General features: G+C 52.0%; 8 protein-coding genes across 8 annotated transcripts; 5 read left to right on the top strand and 3 right to left on the bottom strand.

Moving 5' to 3' along the window:
* Positions 1-939: 939 nt before the first annotated feature.
* BKA67DRAFT_526617 (hsp60 mitochondrial precursor-like protein) lies at positions 940-2,787 on the top strand (the record flags this gene model as incomplete). Its single annotated transcript, XM_046098768.1, has 2 exons — positions 940-1,192; positions 1,271-2,787. 2 exons carry the CDS (start codon positions 940-942, stop codon positions 2,785-2,787), a joined length of 1,770 nt encoding a protein of 589 aa, XP_045952488.1.
* An 897-nt stretch (positions 2,788-3,684) lies between these two features.
* BKA67DRAFT_90658 (cofilin) lies at positions 3,685-4,987 on the top strand. Its single transcript, XM_046109538.1, has 7 exons — positions 3,685-3,760; positions 3,884-3,931; positions 3,991-4,001; positions 4,147-4,330; positions 4,393-4,466; positions 4,529-4,577; positions 4,637-4,987. Exons 2-7 carry the CDS (start codon positions 3,929-3,931, stop codon positions 4,772-4,774), a joined length of 459 nt encoding a protein of 152 aa, XP_045952487.1. The 5' UTR covers positions 3,685-3,760; positions 3,884-3,928; the 3' UTR covers positions 4,775-4,987.
* A 213-nt stretch (positions 4,988-5,200) lies between these two features.
* BKA67DRAFT_540965 (cell-cycle control medial ring component-domain-containing protein) lies at positions 5,201-6,008 on the bottom strand (the record flags this gene model as incomplete). The annotated part of the gene is made up of 2 exons (XM_046100845.1): positions 5,201-5,707; positions 5,790-6,008. The coding sequence occupies 2 exons, from the start codon at positions 6,006-6,008 to the stop codon at positions 5,201-5,203; spliced, it is 726 nt and encodes a 241-aa protein (XP_045952486.1).
* A 649-nt stretch (positions 6,009-6,657) lies between these two features.
* BKA67DRAFT_526465 (NOL1/NOP2/sun family-domain-containing protein) lies at positions 6,658-8,979 on the top strand (the record flags this gene model as incomplete). The annotated part of the gene is made up of 2 exons (XM_046098758.1): positions 6,658-8,177; positions 8,229-8,979. The coding sequence occupies 2 exons, from the start codon at positions 6,658-6,660 to the stop codon at positions 8,977-8,979; spliced, it is 2,271 nt and encodes a 756-aa protein (XP_045952485.1).
* A 2,228-nt stretch (positions 8,980-11,207) lies between these two features.
* BKA67DRAFT_582870 (phosphatidic acid phosphatase type 2/haloperoxidase) lies at positions 11,208-12,704 on the top strand. The gene has a single exon (XM_046104028.1). The coding sequence runs from the start codon at positions 11,628-11,630 to the stop codon at positions 12,663-12,665; it is 1,038 nt and encodes a 345-aa protein (XP_045952484.1). The 5' UTR covers positions 11,208-11,627; the 3' UTR covers positions 12,666-12,704.
* Positions 12,705-12,952: 248 nt separating this feature from the next.
* Positions 12,953-15,678, top strand: BKA67DRAFT_582868 (M6 family metalloprotease domain-containing protein). Its single transcript, XM_046104027.1, has 2 exons — positions 12,953-15,560; positions 15,655-15,678. Exon 1 carries the CDS (start codon positions 13,210-13,212, stop codon positions 15,259-15,261), a length of 2,052 nt encoding a protein of 683 aa, XP_045952483.1. The 5' UTR covers positions 12,953-13,209; the 3' UTR covers positions 15,262-15,560; positions 15,655-15,678.
* Positions 15,577-17,882, bottom strand: BKA67DRAFT_582867 (Carboxylesterase). Its single transcript, XM_046104026.1, has 3 exons — positions 17,357-17,882; positions 16,813-17,293; positions 15,577-16,753 (listed from the first exon to the last, which is right to left on the bottom strand). The coding sequence occupies exons 1-3, from the start codon at positions 17,647-17,649 to the stop codon at positions 15,920-15,922; spliced, it is 1,608 nt and encodes a 535-aa protein (XP_045952482.1). The 5' UTR covers positions 17,650-17,882; the 3' UTR covers positions 15,577-15,919.
* Positions 17,883-19,190: 1,308 nt separating this feature from the next.
* On the bottom strand, positions 19,191-20,486 carry BKA67DRAFT_540960 (uncharacterized protein; the record flags this gene model as incomplete). The annotated part of the gene is made up of 6 exons (XM_046100844.1): positions 19,191-19,254; positions 19,308-19,608; positions 19,660-19,977; positions 20,086-20,105; positions 20,322-20,347; positions 20,409-20,486. The coding sequence occupies 6 exons, from the start codon at positions 20,484-20,486 to the stop codon at positions 19,191-19,193; spliced, it is 807 nt and encodes a 268-aa protein (XP_045952481.1).
* Positions 20,487-21,655: the final 1,169 nt, after the last annotated feature.

The raw sequence follows: 21,655 nt of genomic DNA, 5'->3' as shown, positions 1-21,655 counted from the left end.
AGCTGCGTTTCACTGGTAAGACTGAACGCAGCCTGGCAAACACCGCCATGTCCAGCTCAGCAGGGACGCAATCTTCAGGTTATGGGACTCTGTGTACTGCTAGCCAGCAAAGAGACCTCAGTCTAACTTAGTATGAAGTGGAGAAGGCGGTGGACCGTCTGGAGTAAGAGTTAGAAACCACCACGGATGTCAAATGACGGGAACAAACAATTCGCGGACATGTTCGCCTTTCCAGAGAAGCTTCGTGATAACTGCAACTCACATGATTAACAAGTGAAGATGGCGGTCGAGGAATGGAATCGGGTTCAAACCCATTTTGTTATGATCGAGCTCATGGCAACCTGCTGTACAGTAGTGCTCAGGGGTTGCTTGGGTGGAGTGGCTTCAGGAAACGCGCTTGCGGATGCCAGCTCATGGCAGCGCGACCGGATAGACCCGAGGATACATGTATGTTGTGCAGAGTAGATGCTTATCAAGCTGATTGCCGTCGAGCACCATCATTTTTCTCAGGACAGGATACTATTGAGAAATATGAGAATTTTCCTGGACAAACGGATATCGAACAATTCTAAATACTGTGACATAGTTGATATCTGTCACAGGCCTGTTTTCTTTTTGGCTGGAAATGAGTTCTGGCTGTCTGGATTCTTTAGCTGAGGTTCTACGATTTTCTATGACCACTAAGCTAGAGTTGCACGATGCTATGTTGGGCTTAGTGCACAGTACCTCGGCTTTTGGCGATTGGATTGGTTCCGGGGGCGTGTCGTCGAACCAAATTTTTTGAAGCTCTCCCCAGTTTCCATCTCTTCCAACCAACAACTAAAAGAGCTTCGCCTCTCTCTCCATCTCTCTCTCTGCACCTTCTTCTGCAAATTTTTCATTCCCCCTTCCATTGTATTATCCCTTCCTTTTCTGTATAATACATTATAATACGCCACAATGCAGCGCGCTCTATCTTCGCGATCAAGGACTTCCGTCCTCAACTCGGCCGCTGCTGCCGCCAAGTACCGCCCCGGTGCTCTGTCGCAGCAGGTCAGATTTGCCCACAAGGAGCTCAAGTTCGGCGTTGAGGGTCGTGCAGCTCTCCTGGCTGGTGTTGAGACTCTGGCCAAGGCCGTCGCTACCACACTGGGTCCCAAGGGCCGAAATGTCATCATCGAGTCCAGCTACGGCTCCCCCAAGATCACAAAGGGTATGTGTCACCGCCGTCTTATGACTACCTCCCTCTCGACCTGTCGGGCCACACTTGACTAACATCTCAATTCAACAGACGGTGTCACAGTCGCCCGAGCAATCACCTTACAAGACAAGTTCGAGAACCTCGGTGCCAGACTACTCCAAGACGTTGCCTCGAAAACCAACGAGGCTGCCGGTGACGGTACCACCAGTGCTACTGTCCTGGCTCGCGCCATCTTCTCCGAGACCGTCAAGAACGTCGCCGCTGGCTGCAACCCCATGGATCTGCGCCGCGGTACCCAGGCTGCCGTCGAGGCCGTCGTTGAGTACCTGCAAAAGAACAAGAGGGATATCACCACCAGCGCCGAGATCGCTCAGGTCGCCACCATCTCTGCCAACGGTGACGAGCACATCGGTAAGCTGATTGCCAACGCCATGGAGAAGGTCGGAAAGGAGGGTGTCATCACCGTCAAGGAGGGCAAGACTCTCAACGACGAGCTCGAGGTCACCGAGGGTATGCGATTCGACCGTGGTTTCGTCTCTCCCTACTTCATCACCGATGCCAAGGCCCAGAAGGTTGAGTTCGAGAAGCCCCTGATCCTCCTCTCCGAGAAGAAGATCTCCGCCGTCCAGGATATCATCCCTGCTCTTGAGGCCTCTACACAGCAGCGCCGACCTCTGGTCATCATTGCTGAGGACATTGATGGTGAGGCTCTTGCCGTCTGTATCCTGAACAAGCTCCGTGGCCAGCTCCAGGTTGCTGCCGTCAAGGCTCCCGGCTTCGGTGACAACCGCAAGTCCATCCTTGGCGACATCGCTATCTTGACCAACGGTACCGTCTTCTCTGACGAGCTTGACATCAAGCTCGAGAAGGCTACTCCTGACTTGCTCGGCTCGACTGGCTCCATCACCATCACCAAGGAGGACACCATCATCCTCAACGGTGAGGGCACCAAGGACGCCATTGCCCAGCGCTGCGAGCAGATCCGTGGCGTCATGGCTGACCCCTCCACTTCCGACTACGAGAAGGAGAAGCTCCAGGAGCGTCTTGCCAAGCTCTCCGGTGGTGTTGCCGTCATCAAGGTCGGTGGCTCTTCCGAGGTTGAGGTCGGCGAGAAGAAGGACCGATTCGTCGATGCTCTGAACGCCACCCGTGCTGCCGTCGAGGAGGGTATCCTGCCCGGTGGTGGTACTGCCTTGATCAAGGCTTCCGTCAACGCCCTGAACGACCTCAAGCCGGCCAACTTCGACCAGCAGCTCGGTGTCACCATCATCAAGAACGCCATCACTCGCCCTGCCCGAACCATTGTTGAGAACGCCGGTCTCGAGGGATCCGTCGTTGTTGGCAAGCTCAAGGACGAGTTCGGCAGCGAATTCAACAAGGGTTTCAACAGTGCCACTGGCGAGTACGTTGACATGATCTCGGCTGGTATCCTTGACCCCTTCAAGGTTGTCCGCACCGGTCTCGTCGACGCTAGCGGTGTCGCATCCCTGCTCGGTACCACCGAGGTCGCTATTGTGGAGGCTCCCGAGGAGAAGGGAGCTGCCCCTGGTGGCATGGGCGGCATGGGAGGTATGGGCGGTATGGGTGGCATGGGCGGCATGATGTAAGATGTTAAATTTTTGCTGCTCAGCGACTTTGCCTTTCTCATTTTTCTTACCGTCACGTTGCTTGTATCAACAAAAAGATCTGGGGGGCTAGGGGCATTTGGCTTCGGTGTTACGATGGAATGCATTTTCTGGCCATGTAATCTCTCCACTCTACTCTGTCTCTGGCGAGAGCCTGTATCTTGTTCATAACTACATGGCATTCAGAGCGGCGTTGTAAAAGAGTTTGTATAATAGTCTAGAAGCGGCTAGCTAGCTAGCTTACATGATGACGAAAAGGTCAGACGAATCAAAATCAGTCAAACATTCATAGATGGTACCCTTCTTTCAATTATTGGGAAGAGGTGTTTCGTCAGGCAGACACATTTGGTTCGTGTTTTCTTGTCTGCCTGCAAGATGAATTTGCCGCATCGAGCTTGCTGACGAACACACATGGCTTGTGGTTATCTTGGAGGAGGCAACGACGATATGGTTTCAGGCTTCAATGTTGTCCAACAAACATGATGTATGAGCAACCCAATCGGGCTTGAACCAGATGCAAGCAACAGCTTCCTGACAGGCGACACAATGGTAAGTATGATCACGTGCATGTGTCGCGGCTGGCGGCTGTGATTGTGACTGTGACTGTGTTGCCCGCAACGACCAAGGAGGTGGGATGGCGGATCAAATGGCATTGGAGAAATGAAGAACGGATTGGCCCACCAAATGGTACCAACCCCACCATAAGCTGGGCCCTTTTGCTTGTGTTGTGTTGTTTTCCCTGGCATAACATAGCCCATTCTGACCGTGGCCCCGTAGCCTGACAAGGAGGACCCGATCTTTGATCTTCCCCTCCATCCCCTCAACTCACTTCCACTTCCCAAAAGCACTTGTCTTGCGAAAGAAAGATACCTTAGCTACCACCACACTAAATCTCTTTCTCCTTTCTCCTTACCGCAATTCTTCGGAAGGCAGCCAAATAAACGCCAGCCTCTCTGTGAGCTCCCCTTCTTTTCTTCCTCCTGTCCACGTCTTCTCTACAAATACTGTTCCTCACATACCTATCGCATCCGCGTGCTCTCATATTAAAAGTACCCCGCTGACCGCATCTCGCTTGCAGCTCATAAACCAGATCTCCCTCTGCAGTTAAGCATATACCGCCACAATGGTAAGTAACGCATATGAAGCTTCACACGAGACCGTGATACTAACTTGGTGTTTCCCAAGTCTCAATCAGGGTTCGTACCACTCCAATCCTCTCGGCCTCCATTACACCACCCCTACGACGAGCCTGCCATGGCCTGATCACGGCGGGCCTTCGCGCCGAAAACCACGCGATGCCTGATCCACCACGAAATCAAGTAGCTAACACATTCCGCTCAGAGCCACCGTCTCGCAGGACTGCATAAACGCATTCAACGACCTGAAGCTTCAGAAGAAGTTCAAGTACATCATCTACAAGCTGTCGGAGAACAACTCTGAGATCGTGGTCGAGGACGCCTCCACCAACGGCGACTGGGAGGCTTTCCGCGAGAAGCTCATCAGCGCTCAGCACAAGAGCAAGACGGTATGCCTCTACTCTACCTGGACATAGCTCAGTCCACCTCGAAGTACTAACAACGCTTCCAGGGTGCTGTTGGCAAGGGTCCCCGTTACGCCGTCTACGACTTCGAGTACCAGCTTGCCTCTGGCGAGGGTTCCCGGTTAGTCATTCCGACCTACGCCAGAAAAATGTGTTCAGAACAGAGATATTAACTCTCCCCAGAAACAAGATCACCTTCATTGCATGGTCTCCTGATGATGCTGGTGTCATGGTAAGCGCCTCCCCCCTGAGCTTATGCGTGACGGAACCCTGTTGACACGTTTTCTCCAGGCCAAGATGGTGTACGCCTCCTCCAAGGATGCGCTGAAGCGTGCTCTTAACGGTATCGCCACCGAGATCCAGGCCAACGACTCAGATGACATCGAGTACGACTCGATACTGAAGACTGTCAGCAAGGGTCTTGCCTAAATCTCCAGCACTTAGATAATATGGAGATGTGGAGAATGCCGGGGACGGTCCCTCAAGGGACGGTTGGCAGGGAAATGACGCTCATGAAACTGGACTTTCCTAGCGGGTGAGGTTGGTGGAAGGGACTCCTTTTGTCAGCGACCTTCTATCGACCCGTACGGTACGAGGGGAGGGCGAAAAAAAAACAACTTGGTTCTTCTCCTTCCTTTTGAGTTGTGACTCGAAATTTCAAGTTTGATGTTGGCGGGCTACCTAGAGGATTCTCGCGTATGATACACAGCAATAAGCATAAATTCCCCAATTCTGGCGAGGGAGCACTCTCGGCCCTTTCCTATCATGAGCACTATGTCCAAATCCTGCTGCTGGTATTATACGTATATGTGTTTTGTGTTATGTTCGTTCAACCCCTTGCTGTATCATGACCCATCATCTCTTGCTCTTGTAAGCTGCCTGGAAGGTTTCGAACAAGTCGGAAGCCTGCCTCTCGTCCCGTACTCTCTGCAACAAGAAACCCTTGAGGTCATCCCAGAACTCACCTGACTCTAACGTCTCGGTGCCACTGGCGCCCTGCGCGACATCCGCAGCAGGCGCCTCCTCGGGCTTCTTGGCCGCAGCCGCCGCACCGCCCAGGACCATGACGCTGAACTCAACACTCGCGCCGTCGTCCTCGCCCACGAGCTCCTTCAGGATCTTGGAGTCCACGACGGGCTTCTTCTTGTACAGGAGCTTGATCTTTTCCAGCGGCACGCCCGACTCCTCGACCACCTTCTGCTTCAGGTCCAGCACCGACGTGCTGAGCGGCTGCGACGTGAGCTTGATGTCCAGCGGCGGGTTGCGCAGCGACTTGAGCGTCACCCTCAGCGAGCGCTCCGAGCCGGGCGCGCCGCGCGAGTTGGGCTTGGACATGGGGCGCGGGGCGCGGGGGAGGATGTACTGTTTTGATCGGGGGTCATGTCAGTCGAGCGCCCTCTAAGGAATGGGCGGGTACGGTCGCTGCTGGGAGGAGCACACGTACGGCATTGCGGGCGGGATACCCCCGCGGGTCCTCGACGTGGTCCGGCGACAGCTTGACGGGGCGGGCGTCGAGCGTCGCCAGGAACTGCTTGGCGAAGGTGACCTCGGTCATGTTGGCGAGCTGGCGGGCCGTGTGGTGGGGGAACGGGTAGGAGGAGTAGAGGGTCGGTGTGTCTGAGGTGGTGGCGTCGGTGTTGGCGGTGTTGTCGCTGCTGGCCATAGATTGGGAAGATATACAAGCTGACTCGGGGATATGGACCTGTGGTGGTGCTACGCAATCAAGTTGGAAGTGACGCCACGATAGGTGGGATGAGGGACGGGGGGGATTTGAGGCTGGAGCTTGGTGGAAAGCCACGCTAGTTGTGATGTGGGTGTGTGTCCGAATTTGTAGTATAATAACTTAACTTACTCAGTACATTCAGCGATATTGAACTGGAATTTTAAGTTTATATAACACCATGTCGGTGTGATATATCGCTAGTCTTTATACATAAAGAGTGTCTTGCGTGGTCATCATTTTAAACTTTCAACAGCGTTCTCCTCACCCCATTGACGCTATTTGTTGTCAGTTACAGGTACAAAGTTTTGGACAGGCACTTGCACCAACTCTCAGGGACTCTAACCTCAGAGATCACATAGGCTAAACTAGTCCCGTTTTGGCGCTCTGCTCAAGCATGGCAAGTGGGGTTCGCTATGCTTATCGCGGTGTTATCGAGACGCCGCTTCCCAAACTTTTTGAAAAAGTTCTGGGAGTGGAACCGAAATCTCGAGGCTCGCTTTTGGAGTGCCAGTCCCCATACTCCGTCTTCCTCTTCTTCCCATAGACAATATACCCATTCCTGCACCTCCCTCAAGCACAACATTTCAAGATGGGTGTCGGACGTCGCATGCAGAAGCAGGGTCCTCCTGAGCCCCTCTCGGAAGAACATTTCGCGAAACTCAAGCGTAAGGCCGGTCTGCCTGTCGACGAAGTACCCGCCGAGCCTCGCACCAACAAGAAGCGGAGGACCGCCAGGGAGGCTGCCGCCAAGGGCAATGGAGTAGCCAACAAGAAGGGTGCGAAGCCCAACGGCGCAGCACCTGTCAAGAAGCCTGCGGCACCCGCCCCGAAAGTCAACGGCAAGAAGGGCAAGAAGGCGCCGCAACCCCAGGAGGACGAGGACGACGTCAGCGATGGTCTGGGCGACTTTGACATGGGCGAGGACGATGAGTTCTCCGATCTCGAGGCCGCCGACGACATCAATGGCCTGAAGGACGACTTCCTCGACTCCGACGACTCGGTCTACGACTCTGACGATGCCGGGCAGCCCAAGGCCATGTTCTCGGAAGACGAGGACGACTCGGATGCTGAGGAGCAGCTGACCGCCGCCAACATTGCTGGTCTTTCCAGAAAGCTCGACGAGAAGCTTGCGCAGGAGGAGGCCGATGCTCAGGCAGAGTGGCAGGAAGGTGCCATGCAGACCAACATCGTCGAGGACGACAAGCCTCACGTGCTGGATGACGATGAGGAGGAGGGATTGGTGGCAAAGACAAAGGCACTTCTGGCACCAGATTTGCAGCTGCTCCGAACAAGAATCACTGATACCATCCGAGTGTTGAGCGACTTTGGAAAATTGTCCGAAGAGGGAAGGAGTAGAGCCGAGTATACTGCGCAGCTGTTGAAGGATATCTGCGCATACTATGGCTACTCTGAGTACTTGGCCGAGAAGCTCTACAACCTCTTCACCCCACAGGAGGCTTTCGCCTTCTTCGAGGCCAACGAGACCGCGAGACCTATTGTCATCAGGACGAATACTCTGAGGACGCACAGGAGAGATCTTGCCCAGGCTCTCATCAACAGAGGTGTTGTACTGGAGCCGGTTGGCAAGTGGTCCAAGATTGGTCTACAGATCTTCGAGAGTCAAGTGCCTCTAGGTGCCACTCCTGAATATCTCGCCGGTCAATACATTCTGCAAGCTGCCAGCTCGTTCCTCCCCGTTATGGCCCTGGCCCCCCAGGAAGGTGAGCGCGTGCTCGATATGGCCGCTGCTCCCGGTGGAAAGACGACGCACATGGCCGCCATGATGAAGAACACCGGCTGCATCTTCGCCAACGATCCCTCGAAACAGCGTGCCAAGGGTCTTATTGGAAACATCCACCGTCTCGGTGCCCGCAATGTCATTGTGTGCAACTACGACGCCAGGGACTTCCCCAGAGTCATGGGTGGCTTCGACAGAGTTCTCCTTGATGCGCCTTGCTCGGGTACTGGTGTCATTGCCAAGGATGCTTCCGTCAAGACCAACAAGACCGAGAGGGACTTCATGGTTCTGCCTCATACTCAGAAGCAGCTGCTGTTGGCCGCAGTTGACAGTGTAAACCATGCCAGCAAGACCGGTGGATACCTGGTTTAGTAAGTTTACTCGTTCATACAGCACTGCATAATATCACTAACAAACCACAGCTCTACATGTTCCGTCACAATCGAGGAGAACGAGGGAGTCGTCAACTATGTTCTCAGCAGGCGTCCCAATGTCAAGCTTGTCGACACCGACCTGCCCTTCGGTAAGGAGGGTTTCACTAGCTACGAGGGCAAGCACTTCGACCCATCTCTCAACCTGACCCGGCGGTACTATCCCCACACCTACAACGTGGACGGTTTCTTCGTCGCCAAGTTCCAGAAGACCGGTCCTTCGCCTGCTCAGGGAGCCGGCCGGGAGAAGGTGCCCATGGAGAGGAATGAGGTCCATGAGGTCATCGACAAGACACCTATTACCGACGATGAGAATGGTGCTCAGGATGATGACTTTGGCGACTTCGACGAGGGTGCGGACGAGGAGTACATCGAGAGGGCTAAGCGTAACGCCATGAGGAGGAGAGGTCTTGACCCCAACGCCTTGAACAAGGGAAAGGCAGAGAAGAACGGCGTAAATGAGACCAAGGCCGAGAAGGCCGAGAAGTCTGAGAAGTCTCCCAAGGCTGCGGAAAAGGTTGAGAAATCTCCCAAGACTGAGAAATCTGCCAAGTCTGCCAAACCTTCAAAGGCTGAGAAGGCAGATAAGTCCCCCAAAGCTGATAAGGTCGAGAAGTCCCCCAAGACCGATAAGGTCGAGAAGTCCCCCAAGGCTGAGAAGGTCGAGAAGTCCCCCAAGGCCGACAAGGTAGAGAAGGTGGAAACAAGCAAAAAGGAGAAGAAGAAGAGCAAGAAGGCATAGAGCCTTTGCTAGCTGGGGAATGTAGATTATGGAATATACCAAACTGCAATGAGTTAATGTGTTTGAGCAATTCATCTTGTTTGACAACTACTTGCTCGACGCTTGTATTTGCTTGAAGTCGTGAGACGGCGTGACGGTGACTCGATATCATTGCTGCTTCTTCATTGCTGCGCAAATGACCCCATGAGCACCTGCGCTTGATACTCTCCACTCTTTTAAAAGGCAAACACTATCAACATCCAACAGAGATTACAATATTCTATATATACTTAGTTCCACTACTACCATATCTTCTGCCCCTACCGTTTTATTTGGTGAGCTCCAGCTCGAACCCGGAACCATCAAAATTTGGGCTTACTATTATACTGGATTATTTGCGGATATTGCGAGAGAAAGGCATGACGGAAAGAGAACAGCTTCCCAAGCCGGCTTCAGTGCCATGCAATCAGCAATACAGCCCCGGACTATCCGAAGCTGCAGACAACGTGTTTGTCTGTGCCGTGGAACAAACGCGCCGACTGATCTGGATGGCCTAGCATAAAATTCGATAGGAAACCACCATGCCTTAACATCCAGATGTTTCTTTGCAGTTTCCAACTATTCCATGGTTTAGCCTACAGCCCACATACCGATCCGACAGCTGTCTAAGCCAGAACTTCGACGTACCTAGCGTGGACGCTGACTGATACGAGAAGCCTGTGGGCCAGTGCCGGGATCCGTGGCAGCACTTCGGAGGTGTATTCAAGTCGGCGATGAGCATGGCCATCTGCCCCTACTTTGCCACGACTCTGGGAATTTCGCTGCCGGTCACCACACAGACTGGTACCGTATCCAGTTGTCACTTACTAGACCGTTATGCAGCTTCACCCGAATGACGAGCTCGACGACACCTGGAGGCATTCGCTCGCGGCACAAACACGAAGCCCGCGGAGCAAGTTCAGTAGATAACAACGAGTTCAGACTCAATCTTGGGACCGTTAAATACAGTGGTACGGGTAGTAATGAATTACACTTCAGCCACTTCACAGCCTCTACACGTATGTAATTATCTCAACAATAATGTACGACTTCACCAACTCGCCCAGACTACTCCTTCCTCGGTCAGGAGGAGCTCCACTTGGAGTATAGAAGCCCATGAAAGTCTCGACAGGATATTTACTAGCCGTTAAATACTGCCATAAGCAGATCTGCCAGGGGCCCAACGGGTTGCAGGAACATAAATACAAAGCGGCCTTATCACGCCCGACCGGCAAGTCCGCGGCGTCTTATTGCCAGTAAGAAATCCGTGTCTCCCATGTGAGCTTCATAGATTCAAGGAGATTTATCGCACGTATATGTCCCAGGACATGAGTGGTAGGTCTATAGGGAGTTAGGGTCAGTAATTATAGCCTACCACTGTAATGGGGCGTCGACCAGCTGCAAGGAGTCGTACATCACCTTTACATGGCCTTTAAAATTCTTATGTGCAAACATCTATTTTCCTAGTATGACAGTTTTACCTCTGTACCAGAGGCGACCCAGGTGATGGCAACCGCTTTGTTCGTCTAGGTAGCGTCTTAGATTTGGAGTTTAAGTTTCCAAAGGCCATCGGGAATGTGTAGTGATTTAGATCGGCTTATCGTCATTGTTAGTGGAAATGGTGATCAGCTGCAACAGACGCATCCGATCTGGATTTCAACATTCAACAACAGATCAGTGAGAGGTTTCCTTTCAAACTTCTCAGCAAACAAAGTATAAGGACATGCTAAGAGCTCTTGCTCCCTCATGATGAAAGAAGTTCAGTACTGCACGTATTAGAATGATGCAATCTCCCCGGCACCGAATGGTTCTTGACGAGTAAACCGCATAAAATTGACGGAGCCCCTTTGGAGGAACCCGAGGCATGTTGAAAGCGCCGCCCAGCAAGGGGTCGCGTGTTGCAAACCCCAGACTCTATTTCGTAAGCCAAGGCGTTGCGACTGCCCCAGACCGCCAAGCTTGCAATAACCTTGAAAAACATCCCGCCTTCTGCTTGGCGACCACTTGATCTGCCACTACAGCCAATATTACAGCGCGGTCGCGCAATAAGCCTGGAAATGAAATGCTTGTTTGGAATTGGTGAATAGTTGATTGATTGGTGTATTTTGTTTGCGTTTCACTTGTAGTGCTGGCCGGGCTCAGGAGAATGACGTATTCACAACCGCATGCCCGCATGCGATAAGTTGATCGCGACGGAAAGCATTCATGACAGGAAATGGAAGGCAGGAAGTAAATAGCTGCTAGACTAGATATTATTTAGTTGTCCCTCCGGCCCACCTTTACTGCGTTCTCACTTTCGGTCAAACCACTTATGCTTTTTCTCTAAGCACCTCAACTCCATCCAATTGCAACTCTTAGCATAGGTTCTGTTGTGTCCCGGTGTAGCACCTGACACGTGCGGCACAAGAATATCAACAGTATGGGTTTCTTGTCACGGAAAAAGCAGCCGAGCCCTGGCAATAGTCGTCAGCAGAAGAAATCCAGATCATGGCTCAAACCAGCAAAGACGTATAGCGTGGAGAAGCGGCCGACGTTCGGCCAGTGGTTGAAAGTCACCATATTGGACATCCTGACGATGATCGTACTGGGTGTCATCGCTCTGGTGGTAAGTTCTGTGAATCGTCTGGGGCATGAAGGCCAAAATGCTCATATACTTCCAGGTTTTCCGTGCTGGTCCAGCGGGCACACGAACGTTCCCTCTTACTGTCACCAATACTGGCGAGGTCGTCTATCCGCAGTTCGCATATCCATATCGAAAGCAATTTGTCGCGGCGTGGCTAGCCACCTTCCTAGCGGCCGTGATTCCGATTGCGGTCATACTGTTGGCGCAGATCAGGATCCGCAGTTTCTGGGACATCAACAACGGGATATTTGGTCTGCTATACGCCCTCGAAACCTCGTCAGCATTCCAGGTCATGATCAAGTGGTTGATCGGTGGGCTACGACCTCATTTCTACGATGTGTGTCGGCCAGATCCCAGCCTGGCTTCTCAAGGCCAGTTCAACGCGACGGGCTTGAACGGGGTGGGATATCAGAACTACATGTTCACGCAAGAGATCTGCACGTCGGGAAACCAGGAGGGCATCAACAATGCGTTGGAGAGCTTTCCAAGCGGACACTCCACCACCATATTCGCCGGCATGGTATTTCTGTATTTGTACCTGAACGCCAAACTGAAGATCTTCTCGAATTACCACCCAGCAATGTGGAAGTTGATCTTGCTGTACATTCCAATCCTCGGCGCAGTTCTGGTCGGAGGCTCCCTGACGGTGGACCAGAGCCATAACTGGTACGACGTGCTGGCTGGCGCAACCATCGGTACTGTATTTGCCTTCTCGGCATATCGCATGGTATATGCGTCAATCTGGGACCATCGCATCAACCATATACCCCTGAATAGGGGCAGTGCATTCGAGTTTAGGGAGGGTGTGGACGGCTCTGACTTCCTCTTCTGCGAGCGTGCGGGTTGGATTTCACGGCGGAAGAGAAAGAGCTCTGAACTTCCACTACCCGTGTCTAGTGCGAGCAATGGCTACAAGAACGGTCACGTCGATGGACATCAAAATGAGTACACCAACGGCGATAGCAACGGACATAGCAACGGTCACGGTCTCAGACATTCACGCGCCACCAGTAGTAGAGCTAGGAGAAGCGACGACATTGTATAGGGTATCAGGAGCACAAAACCATGTATCGTTACCAAAGAGAACCGTTGCTCTTCAGATTATTTGGTTACATGTCAGCAATAAAGTAATATGAATTTGTTTGCATCCGATGTTTTGTGTTTCTGTATGGGCACCCCACATCCACTCCAACAGTGCTGAGAAAGGAAGGTCGCTGTCTAATGGCTTCTCCATTAGGACTAGACTAACGTCTGCAGGCGCCCCAGATGATTCAACATATTGTGCTTTTGCTCGATACCCGTCGCTCTGCCGTTCGTATAAGTAGATGGTAGCATCCGTCAGGGGTGGGTTAGATAAATTTGCCTTGGCACACCTATATCAGGCAATCATGTCACCGGAAGACTGTAGATCGCTAAGGGGAGTCAGGTCTTGGCGCATGCTACACGATAGTAAGCCCCGCGGGGTCACAAACAACAACGCCCGCCAGTACCCGTTGTATAAAGTCTGGGCAATTGAGGATATGCGCTGTTTCCGCTATGTCATGGACATCGGTCTTGACTTTCAAAACTGCGATTCATAATTGAAAGCGATGGCTGCGACTCGCGGTTCAGGTTGCCATCGCGTAGTGATGATAGTCCTTGCAACACTATCGGGGAGCTCAGTGGCAATGCCCGCCAAAGCATACTCGCAATGCGCTCTCGACACACCGTGCAGGTCGAGCCCTTTCGATGCCATTGACCCGCAGCACTGGGTCAACCCTGATAACATGACCTGGGCAGATTTCATTGCGCCTCCTGGGACGAATTGGAGCGACCCAACACGAAAGGGATCAGGGAGGAACTTCAATATCGCTTTGGTCACCATCGACTACTCAGATCGTCCTTTTGTTGTGACACAGCCGACAGGGTCCACCATCTACGGCAACCCGCTTCCTGCGGTGCCTCAATTGACTCGGGAGCAAGTGCCAGCTTACTACCGAGACCTGCTGAACACACCAAACGAGCTCAACAACGGACATACTCTGCACGAGTATTGGATGGGCGACTCGCATGGGCGTTATGGGGTAGATCTGACTACTTTTGGTGCCTACGAAATGCCCTCTCTTTCGTGGCAGTATGGTATCACTACTGACATGAACGCCGGTGGGTGCCCTGTCGTGGGTTCTTGCAACCGTGATATTCGGACCGACGCTCTGGGAATGTGGCGAGCCGATGTAGGAAACGAGACTGCGGATGCGTTTGAACTAGTGTTCATCCTCACATCTGGTCAGGACGAGTCATCAACTTGGCAGGAGTTTGGCGAAATGAAGTTCCTGTCCAAGGACGATGTACCCGCGGAATTCGGTCCTCCTGACAACGTGGCCGCGAACCTCACAAATTACGCAAAGACACGCTATGTCGAGTGGACATCGTGGGCCGCGGCATCGAACACCTGGCCCAATGCTGGTGGCGGGTCTTCAACCCAGGCCGAAAGCTCAGGAATGTCAACATACGCGCATGAGTTGAGTCATCTCCTGGATATTGGTGACAACTATAACAACCCCTATGGCTCGCCACTTCGCCGTGCCTACGCTGGACCATTTTCCATGATGGACAGAGGCAGTTTCAACGGTCCAGGAGGACCTCACACCAGATGGCAGATTCCAGCTCTGCAGGGCGGCTCTCTGGGCTCTCTGCATACAGTTCGGGACAAGGCACAGCTTGGCCTGATTAGCAACTCGAGCATTCTGCATCTGTCACGAGAAGCGCTCGCGGACTCCGGGCTGATCGTAGCAAGAGTCACGGCTCGTGCCGTGGACCCTGGTGAGGATGGCCTGATCGGAATCCGAGTCAACATGGACAAAGACCTGTCACCAGCTTGCAACATTTCAACTGACGTGCTTTGCGATGGTGGCAGCTATAACCACTACCATGTGGAAGTCATTGACCGTATGGGTGCTGATTCCTTCCAACCGGACCATGGTGTCATGCTCAGCAAGACACGAGAGCAGGACACGCAGCCCTTCGTTTGGGTGATCGACGCAAACCCGCAAGATATAGAGCTGGTGGACTTTTACAGGCCGAACGGAAGCGCTGCCTACATCACCTTGGGCGATTACCGCCAGCTTGCCGATGCGCTTTTCCACGCCGGTACGCGTTCTGGGAGCGAGTCCGAGTATGTCGATGCGGCAAACGACCTCCACTTCTATATCGTCGACATCATCCGTGACGATACCGGAGTTCTCTCGTACACAGTTGGCGTGCGGTCCCTGAATGGCACTGCAGGTCCTAGCACCCACGGCATTTCGCTCGATCAAGGTACCGTGCAAGGCCAGGACGCCACTGGCGACGGTCTGTGGTGCGTATTCCCATTGACCAACAACGGCACTTTTGTAGAGGGTGGAAATGGTCACCCGGATGATGCAGCGCCGTACCTCAACTCCGATATCTACCGGCTCAGTACGGTTGTGGAGGGCGATGGGTGGCTTGTTGAGCTACCCAATGTGCTGACGACAACCAAATTTGGTTCTACTGGAGAAGCCAGAGTAGCCGTCAGGGCATCTACTGAAACTGCATCGGATACGGCCGTGGTCACCATCACGGTGACATCAGAGTCAGATCCAGCTGTTTTTGCCAGTGCGACGTGCCAAGTCCAGCAATGACAAGCCAGGTCGGGAACCATGCATTGGTTGGCTTAGGCATCAGAGTGTTCCTGTGTCAATAAAAGGCCATGATGAATGAATTAAGGATTCAGGCGATCCCTATATACGACTCTCTTGTGCTCAATTTCCTATTCGGCAACCTCGAGTGACAATGCATTCGTAGCTCGGTCATTAGCCGTTGATGTCGTCCTCGCCATAATAAACCATGCGAGGTGGGAGCTGCGTCAGACGGACGTTGGGGCGTGTCTATGAAGCACTAAACACGCTAAAGTTGGTCGTCGTTTAGTGCTTGCAGCCCTGTAAGCTTGATATTTCCGTCCATGAATGTGCCTGGGGTTAACTAGTTCTCCGAGTTGTTAGAGTACCAAGACTGATATTTTTTCTATATTCTAGTCCACGACGTACTCTAAATCGTTGATATTCACCATGTTCGTTAATAATCTCCTATCCTACTAATTTGCTCCGGATCCTGCGCTCCTTTTTGCCGACTCTTGCTCCTAACGTTTGCGTTGTTAACGTTGTGGTGTCCCATTTCATGTCCAAATCATGTCAAGTTCTTCTGCTAATATGATTACTTCAGTCCTCAGGTGTGTCATGAAATTTTGTTATGCAATATATACTTAATAGAAGCGTACAATGATACTTCGGTGGCTTAACATCATCCAACAATCTTGACCGACTCGTCGTAAATGGCATCCCAAAACAGGCAACTCTTGTAGTCCACCGTTCCTACTACCATCGACACATCAATGTTGACTCCGGCAGAGGAGTTCCCCGTCCATTGTGGCCAGTCGCTTTTGGCACCAGGGCTGCCGGAATCGGCCATGCTCGTCCACGCTTCACTCATGGCCGCCGCCAGAGACTGTTCCGCGGTCGTGAACGTACAGTTCCCACCGGGCAGTGGCATGTTGTGGGTTGTGTTGAACACGAAAGGTATCTCAGCAGTATGTGTCGCACCGACGTACGACAAAATCGAGTATGGAATGCTGGCGTACCACGCGCAGCTGGGCTTGTGGCTGAACTCATAAGTCCATGCCGGGATGCCGTTCTTCTCAGATGCTAAGAGAGCCCGGTATGCTGGACACTTATACGAGACCTCGCCGAGAATCGTCGACATGGCAGCGAAGTATGGGTACTGCGAGCTGTTGAACTTGTCAACCGAGTACGTCTCGTTGACTTTGGGCGCCAGAGGGCCAAAGTTATACGTGAGGAAATCGTCGTAGTCGGACTGGTTCAGCTTGAAAGTATCTGCGAGGTATTCACCAAAGACGAAAAGTGTTCCCTCTGCGGCATTGAAGCCAAAGATTGCGGGAACCTGGTTGCCTGCCTTCGTTGGTAGCTCCGGGATGACCTGGCCATCGAACACGGGTCCCCAAGTAGCACGAGCACCCTCCCTGTTGAACGGTGTGGTTGCTCCTGGAGCAACTTCCGATGGCATGGCGCTGTCTGCTGCTGTGAAAGCATCGGCCGAAGCTGAGAGCACACAGGAGAGCTTTTTCACTTGGTAAGTAGCTGCTTACGGCGCTGAACCCATGGACAAGGGATGCTTACATCGGAAGAACTGCAGTTCAGTGCATCTAGGAAATGCTGCTGCCAACTTTGGACTTTCTGAGGGGTGGCTGGGTCCCGGCCGCCTCCCGACTCCAGTGCAGCCGCGCTGAAGAGTTTAGGTGCTTGTGGCAAGGTGGACAAGACGTATGCGTCGGTCGCACCAGCGGACTGTCCGAACAAAAGCACTTTAGTGTTGTCACCACCAAAAGCTGCGATGTTTTCCTGAACCCATTGCAAACCCAGAAGTTGATCTTGGATGCCAAAGTTGCCCTCCAGCCCTAGGCTTGATAGGGCTAGAAAACCAAGAGGTCCGGTACGGTAGCTGATGGACACAATTATAGAGTCCGATGTTGCATAACAGCCATCATACGTCGGGTCCGAGATTCCTCCTGCTTCGTTGCTACCTCCATACAACCATACTTTCACAGGAAGTTTCGAGTCAGCCGTAGCTGTGCTTGGCGTCCAGATATCTAGATAGAGACTTCACAGAAATGGATATCAGTCTTGTGCCTTTTGGAGCATGTTTCCGAAAGACTCAACATACCAGTCTTCGCTCTGTGTGTTAGACTCAGCGAACAATTCGTTGAACTGTATACAAGAAGGTGGGGCGACTGTTGCATTGAAGGTGCCATTATAGGATGCAGTAAATGGTCGCGGTGCTTTCAATCGTAGTTCTCCCACAGGCGGTTGAGCGTATGGAATCCCCACGAAATACCTTGAATCCGTTCTGCTGCATTTTCCGCCTTGTATCGCACCATTTGCAGTTTCGACGATTTGTGCGACACTTGAGGATGCAAGAGCCAGAAGGCTTGCCATGAATGAGTTTGAGGTTCGCATGATGACAGACAAGTTATTGGCTGTAGCGCTTGAGAGTTACGACAAATGTCTGCAGTCATATATCGCAGAACAGTTCTTGGCGACTTGGCAATGCACCTTTATATGCGAACCTGGCAGGGTTCCGTGTAAGATGAACTCGGTGGGCCAGCCAGTTAGACGGTTGCCTGCGCTCGCATTCGGACTCGTAAGGCGTGGTCCATACTAAATAATGGAGCCAATGCTATACACAGCCCTATAATTACGACATGCGGGGTCAGCGAAGCTGCGCCGCCTCCACGGCCCGTGAGCTTTGCTAACCTAGGGCAAGTCATCACTACTAACGGCTTAGTGCACAATCCTACTCAACTCAACGTTCGCTATTTTGATTGCAGAAGGATTCAGGGCAGCATGGGCCCGGCGAACTACTAAGCAGTACTTGCGGATTGGCGCGAAAAGTGTGCCCAAGCCAGTTGCTATTCGGGCTGTTGAAACGAGGACTGGTGGCTTCCCCTAGGCGACGCGACGAGCACCACAATAAGCTGACAAGCAGGTGGAGGATGCGATTACATTTGGTGTAGTCATCTTCGGTCTTACCATTACCGATATGGCCAAAATCAACCCCATTGCCCTGTGTTATGCCAGTAGGTTTCCTTTCGATAAAAAGCATATCATGAAACTGCACTCCAGCCGCTTGTCGTTCTTTTCGATATCGTTGATAGTGGGTAGTCAACTGATAGGCGTGTTGCCAATTCGCAAGTTGTGAAGCAAGAGCTATAACTGAGCGATCCACTTGCTCTTGGAAAATACCCTGAAGTGTTGTGGTTCCAGCTCAACTCCGTACATAGTCGTCCCAATGGCGGCCATATCTATACACGGCTTTTATTGGCTCCGTGCATCTTGAAGCATTTGCCATACGGTTACATTGCACCATTTTCAAACAGGATACACCTGCGACCAATGAATACCCTTATGTACGTATTCGCGCTTCGATAAGTATTGACTACAGTAGTTAGCTCGAGGAAAGCTTGCCATTGCCAGCGCCACGTTGACCAGTAATCTGCTAAGATACTTCGTGGCTACCGTCCTGTACTCTGCCAATGCGTGTATAGCTCCTCCTGTTCGTATATATAATATCCTTCTATATTCTATTCATCACGCCTTGCCTCTGTCATTTTCGTCGAGGTCGCAGACGGATGCGATTTATAACAAAAATCCGCAACCCCTTCCCCAGCCAAGAAGTACGCAAGAGAAGGCGCTCGAGATACCGCTAAACTCTTTCCAACCCCAACCTCTGGTACGGAGAGGGGAAGCCAGCTATCCCGGATCAAGATAAGATCCTTGGCTGATATAAGCAAGTCGAGGAGTTGATGGTCGTGTGGTAGCGAGCGGTTATAGGGTCGATGTCATCGCAAAACAGTGGGTATCCACCGTCCCAGGTCGGCATCGGCCGACTGTGCTATATTGCCTGCACATCTTAAAGCGTAGTCGGCTCCGAACGATTCCGGTCCACTTGCCGATCCACCTCGCTGAGTATTGCCCATCCATGGACCGCAGTCTATGAGTTATGTATGCAATGTATCAGCCAAGGTCGGCTTCTCAACCGGCTTCTGTGCAAACACAGTCATTCTAGCTCACGGTCAGTATTTCAACAAACATAATAGTTGGAACCTCAAGCTCACAATGGGATGAAAGTGTGTTGGGCTGTGTTGATGATGTCTTTAGAAACCTGCCTAAGGAGAGAACGGGCCCCCTCTTCTGACCAATCCAAGACACCAATGAATATTGGCATGGTCATCGGCTCAATCGCTGCAAGGACATTTTCAGACATCATGCCACCGAGAGTCTGGAGTTTTTCGCTTGGCGGCCACTGATTTATAGGGACGGAATATTTCCTCCTGGTGATCTGCGTGAAGCCTTTTGCTTCTAGCTTCCCATGGTATCTCGCAACATGTGAGGCCGACATTCCCACTTTATGCAGGCCTATCAAAACTTAGCAGGTGTTGGCGTCATCGTTTGTAAAGAAGGAATCACCTGAACGGAGGTTGTAATTCCACTTATGGAAGGCAGTGCCGTTGCTAGAGTGGTTTGCAGACTGGAGGTACATTATCCACTCCGTGAACTCTGTCCAACCTCCGGGAACCAAGTTTTTATATATGGAGTCCAGCATCGTCATGAAGATTGGGGTGGGAAATTCGCCCAACATTCGTACGTGGATGAAATCGAATTTGTCTTGGAATTGCCAATTGGTCCTTACATCCAAGACTCTAAATTCGCAATTGGGGAGAGTATATGGGGGTTGCACAGGGTCCAAGTCCACGCCGAGGACCAGACAGTCTGGGTGTTGTTGCGCTTCAATGTCCATAAGCACTTGCACCACAACACATCATTGATCATGTACTTGCCGAATTCCTAGCTTGATTAGTGATGCGAGCCTTTCAACACAATGATCATACTTACTAGAGCCCATATTCCAGGGCCTGTCCCTATATCAAGTACTCTCCTTGGACGCTTGAGGGGCGTAAGATGAAGTCTGCCTTCAAAAACATGACGCACAATCAGGTGTTCTATCACTGCAAACAATCAGTGGTAATCGACGGCTTGCAGATTGCTACGCACAGTTCCTCTCTCTTTCTTTCTAGCAGAGACGATGTTAGGTTTGCATCAAACTGGACCTGCGTTACTGGCGGGCTTACCTGATCTTCGGGAAGAAATCCTTGGCCTGGACACTGCTGTTAATGCGCTCCCCATTTTCCCACGATTTGGCACTCCAGCTGACTTACCTTTGTTGACAGGTTTGCCGAATCTTGTGACAATGGAGCGAAAAAAACTCCCCGATTTTGATTTTGACTTTGAGTCATGCCTGCCGTTGTCTCCTTAGAATCATCTCCAGCATCAAACTCAGCCAGATTGGGGATGTTACCTCCTCGGATCACGGCCCGCCCCTACCCCTTCTGAATCCTCCGAGTCGCTTTCTGGCCAAAATTGAGTAGACACAGTGATGGGTGAATCGTCCAGCTATCTATCATTAACAACAAGAACAATGCCCTTTGAGCTCAAACGTATTTACATTGCTTTGCAGGTCCACGTTTGAGCTTCCGGGCTGTGGAAGCGGCTGGGTTGCCGACTCCCTCGCAGTAGAAATGCGGGACATGCCGCGCTCGTTTCCACTCCCCAGGCGTGGTGGTGAGACAGGCTTTGCAGGCTGTCGCCCAACGTATTTCGAATGTGGCTCCATCGAGTTTTTTCGCAACTGCAAGGGGCAGGGGCCACTATCCACTCGCCGTGGTTGAAAGATGTAGGTAATTGAATTGCAGCAGAAAGGAAGGCTCTGGTGTGCAGGGAACCGTCTCTCAGAGGTATTTCTTAGGTGACAAATGCCTCGAATCCTTTCGGCAATCTGGTATGGTTTGTATGTATTGAGCAACTTTGCATCACGTTGTTGCGTTGTTGCGTTGTCGCATGATGGCGGCCTGCCTCCCTGCTTGACATGGCAGGTTGTTGCATGTGCCGCTTGTTAGGGCCCCACTCTATGCTACACTAAAGAGGCTATCATTGGAACTATGTCACCCCTTGCCGGGCCAGGCCAGTTCGCAGAGCCTGTATCCTCGAGGCCACTGCATGATCCGCCATACAGTGTGCGCGAGTGCGATTGTTGCTGATAAAATCAGTTGGAGCTTATAAGTATAGAGCAGTGTTTCCCTTACTTTTTGCGCATCACTGGCGGTGATACCTGAGAAGTCAACTTAGAATCTACAATTGTAGACCATTTGGTGGTAAACTGGCTAACTAGCTCCCGCTAGTATCCATCGTTGTCGCTACTAGCCTCGAGACTCAGTCTAGACTCGTGCTCGCTTGTGACTGTGAGCGTCTTCCACAGCATATATTCTTCCTATCAGTGCATCCCTCGATGATGTCTTATGAGGCATGAAGATGATCACCTTTCATGTAAGTATCCGGTGGCGGACGGGCTCCTCTCGCTGAAACAAATTGCAGCCCAGTCAGAATAAACTGGGTCGAGAGGATTGGC

This window comes from Truncatella angustata (assembly GCF_020726525.1).
Source record: "Truncatella angustata strain MPI-SDFR-AT-0073 chromosome Unknown BKA67scaffold_10, whole genome shotgun sequence".
NCBI lineage: Eukaryota > Fungi > Ascomycota > Sordariomycetes > Amphisphaeriales > Sporocadaceae > Truncatella > Truncatella angustata.
The sequence above is the reverse complement of the archived record's forward strand: the minus strand, read 5'-3'. Positions and strand labels throughout refer to the sequence as shown.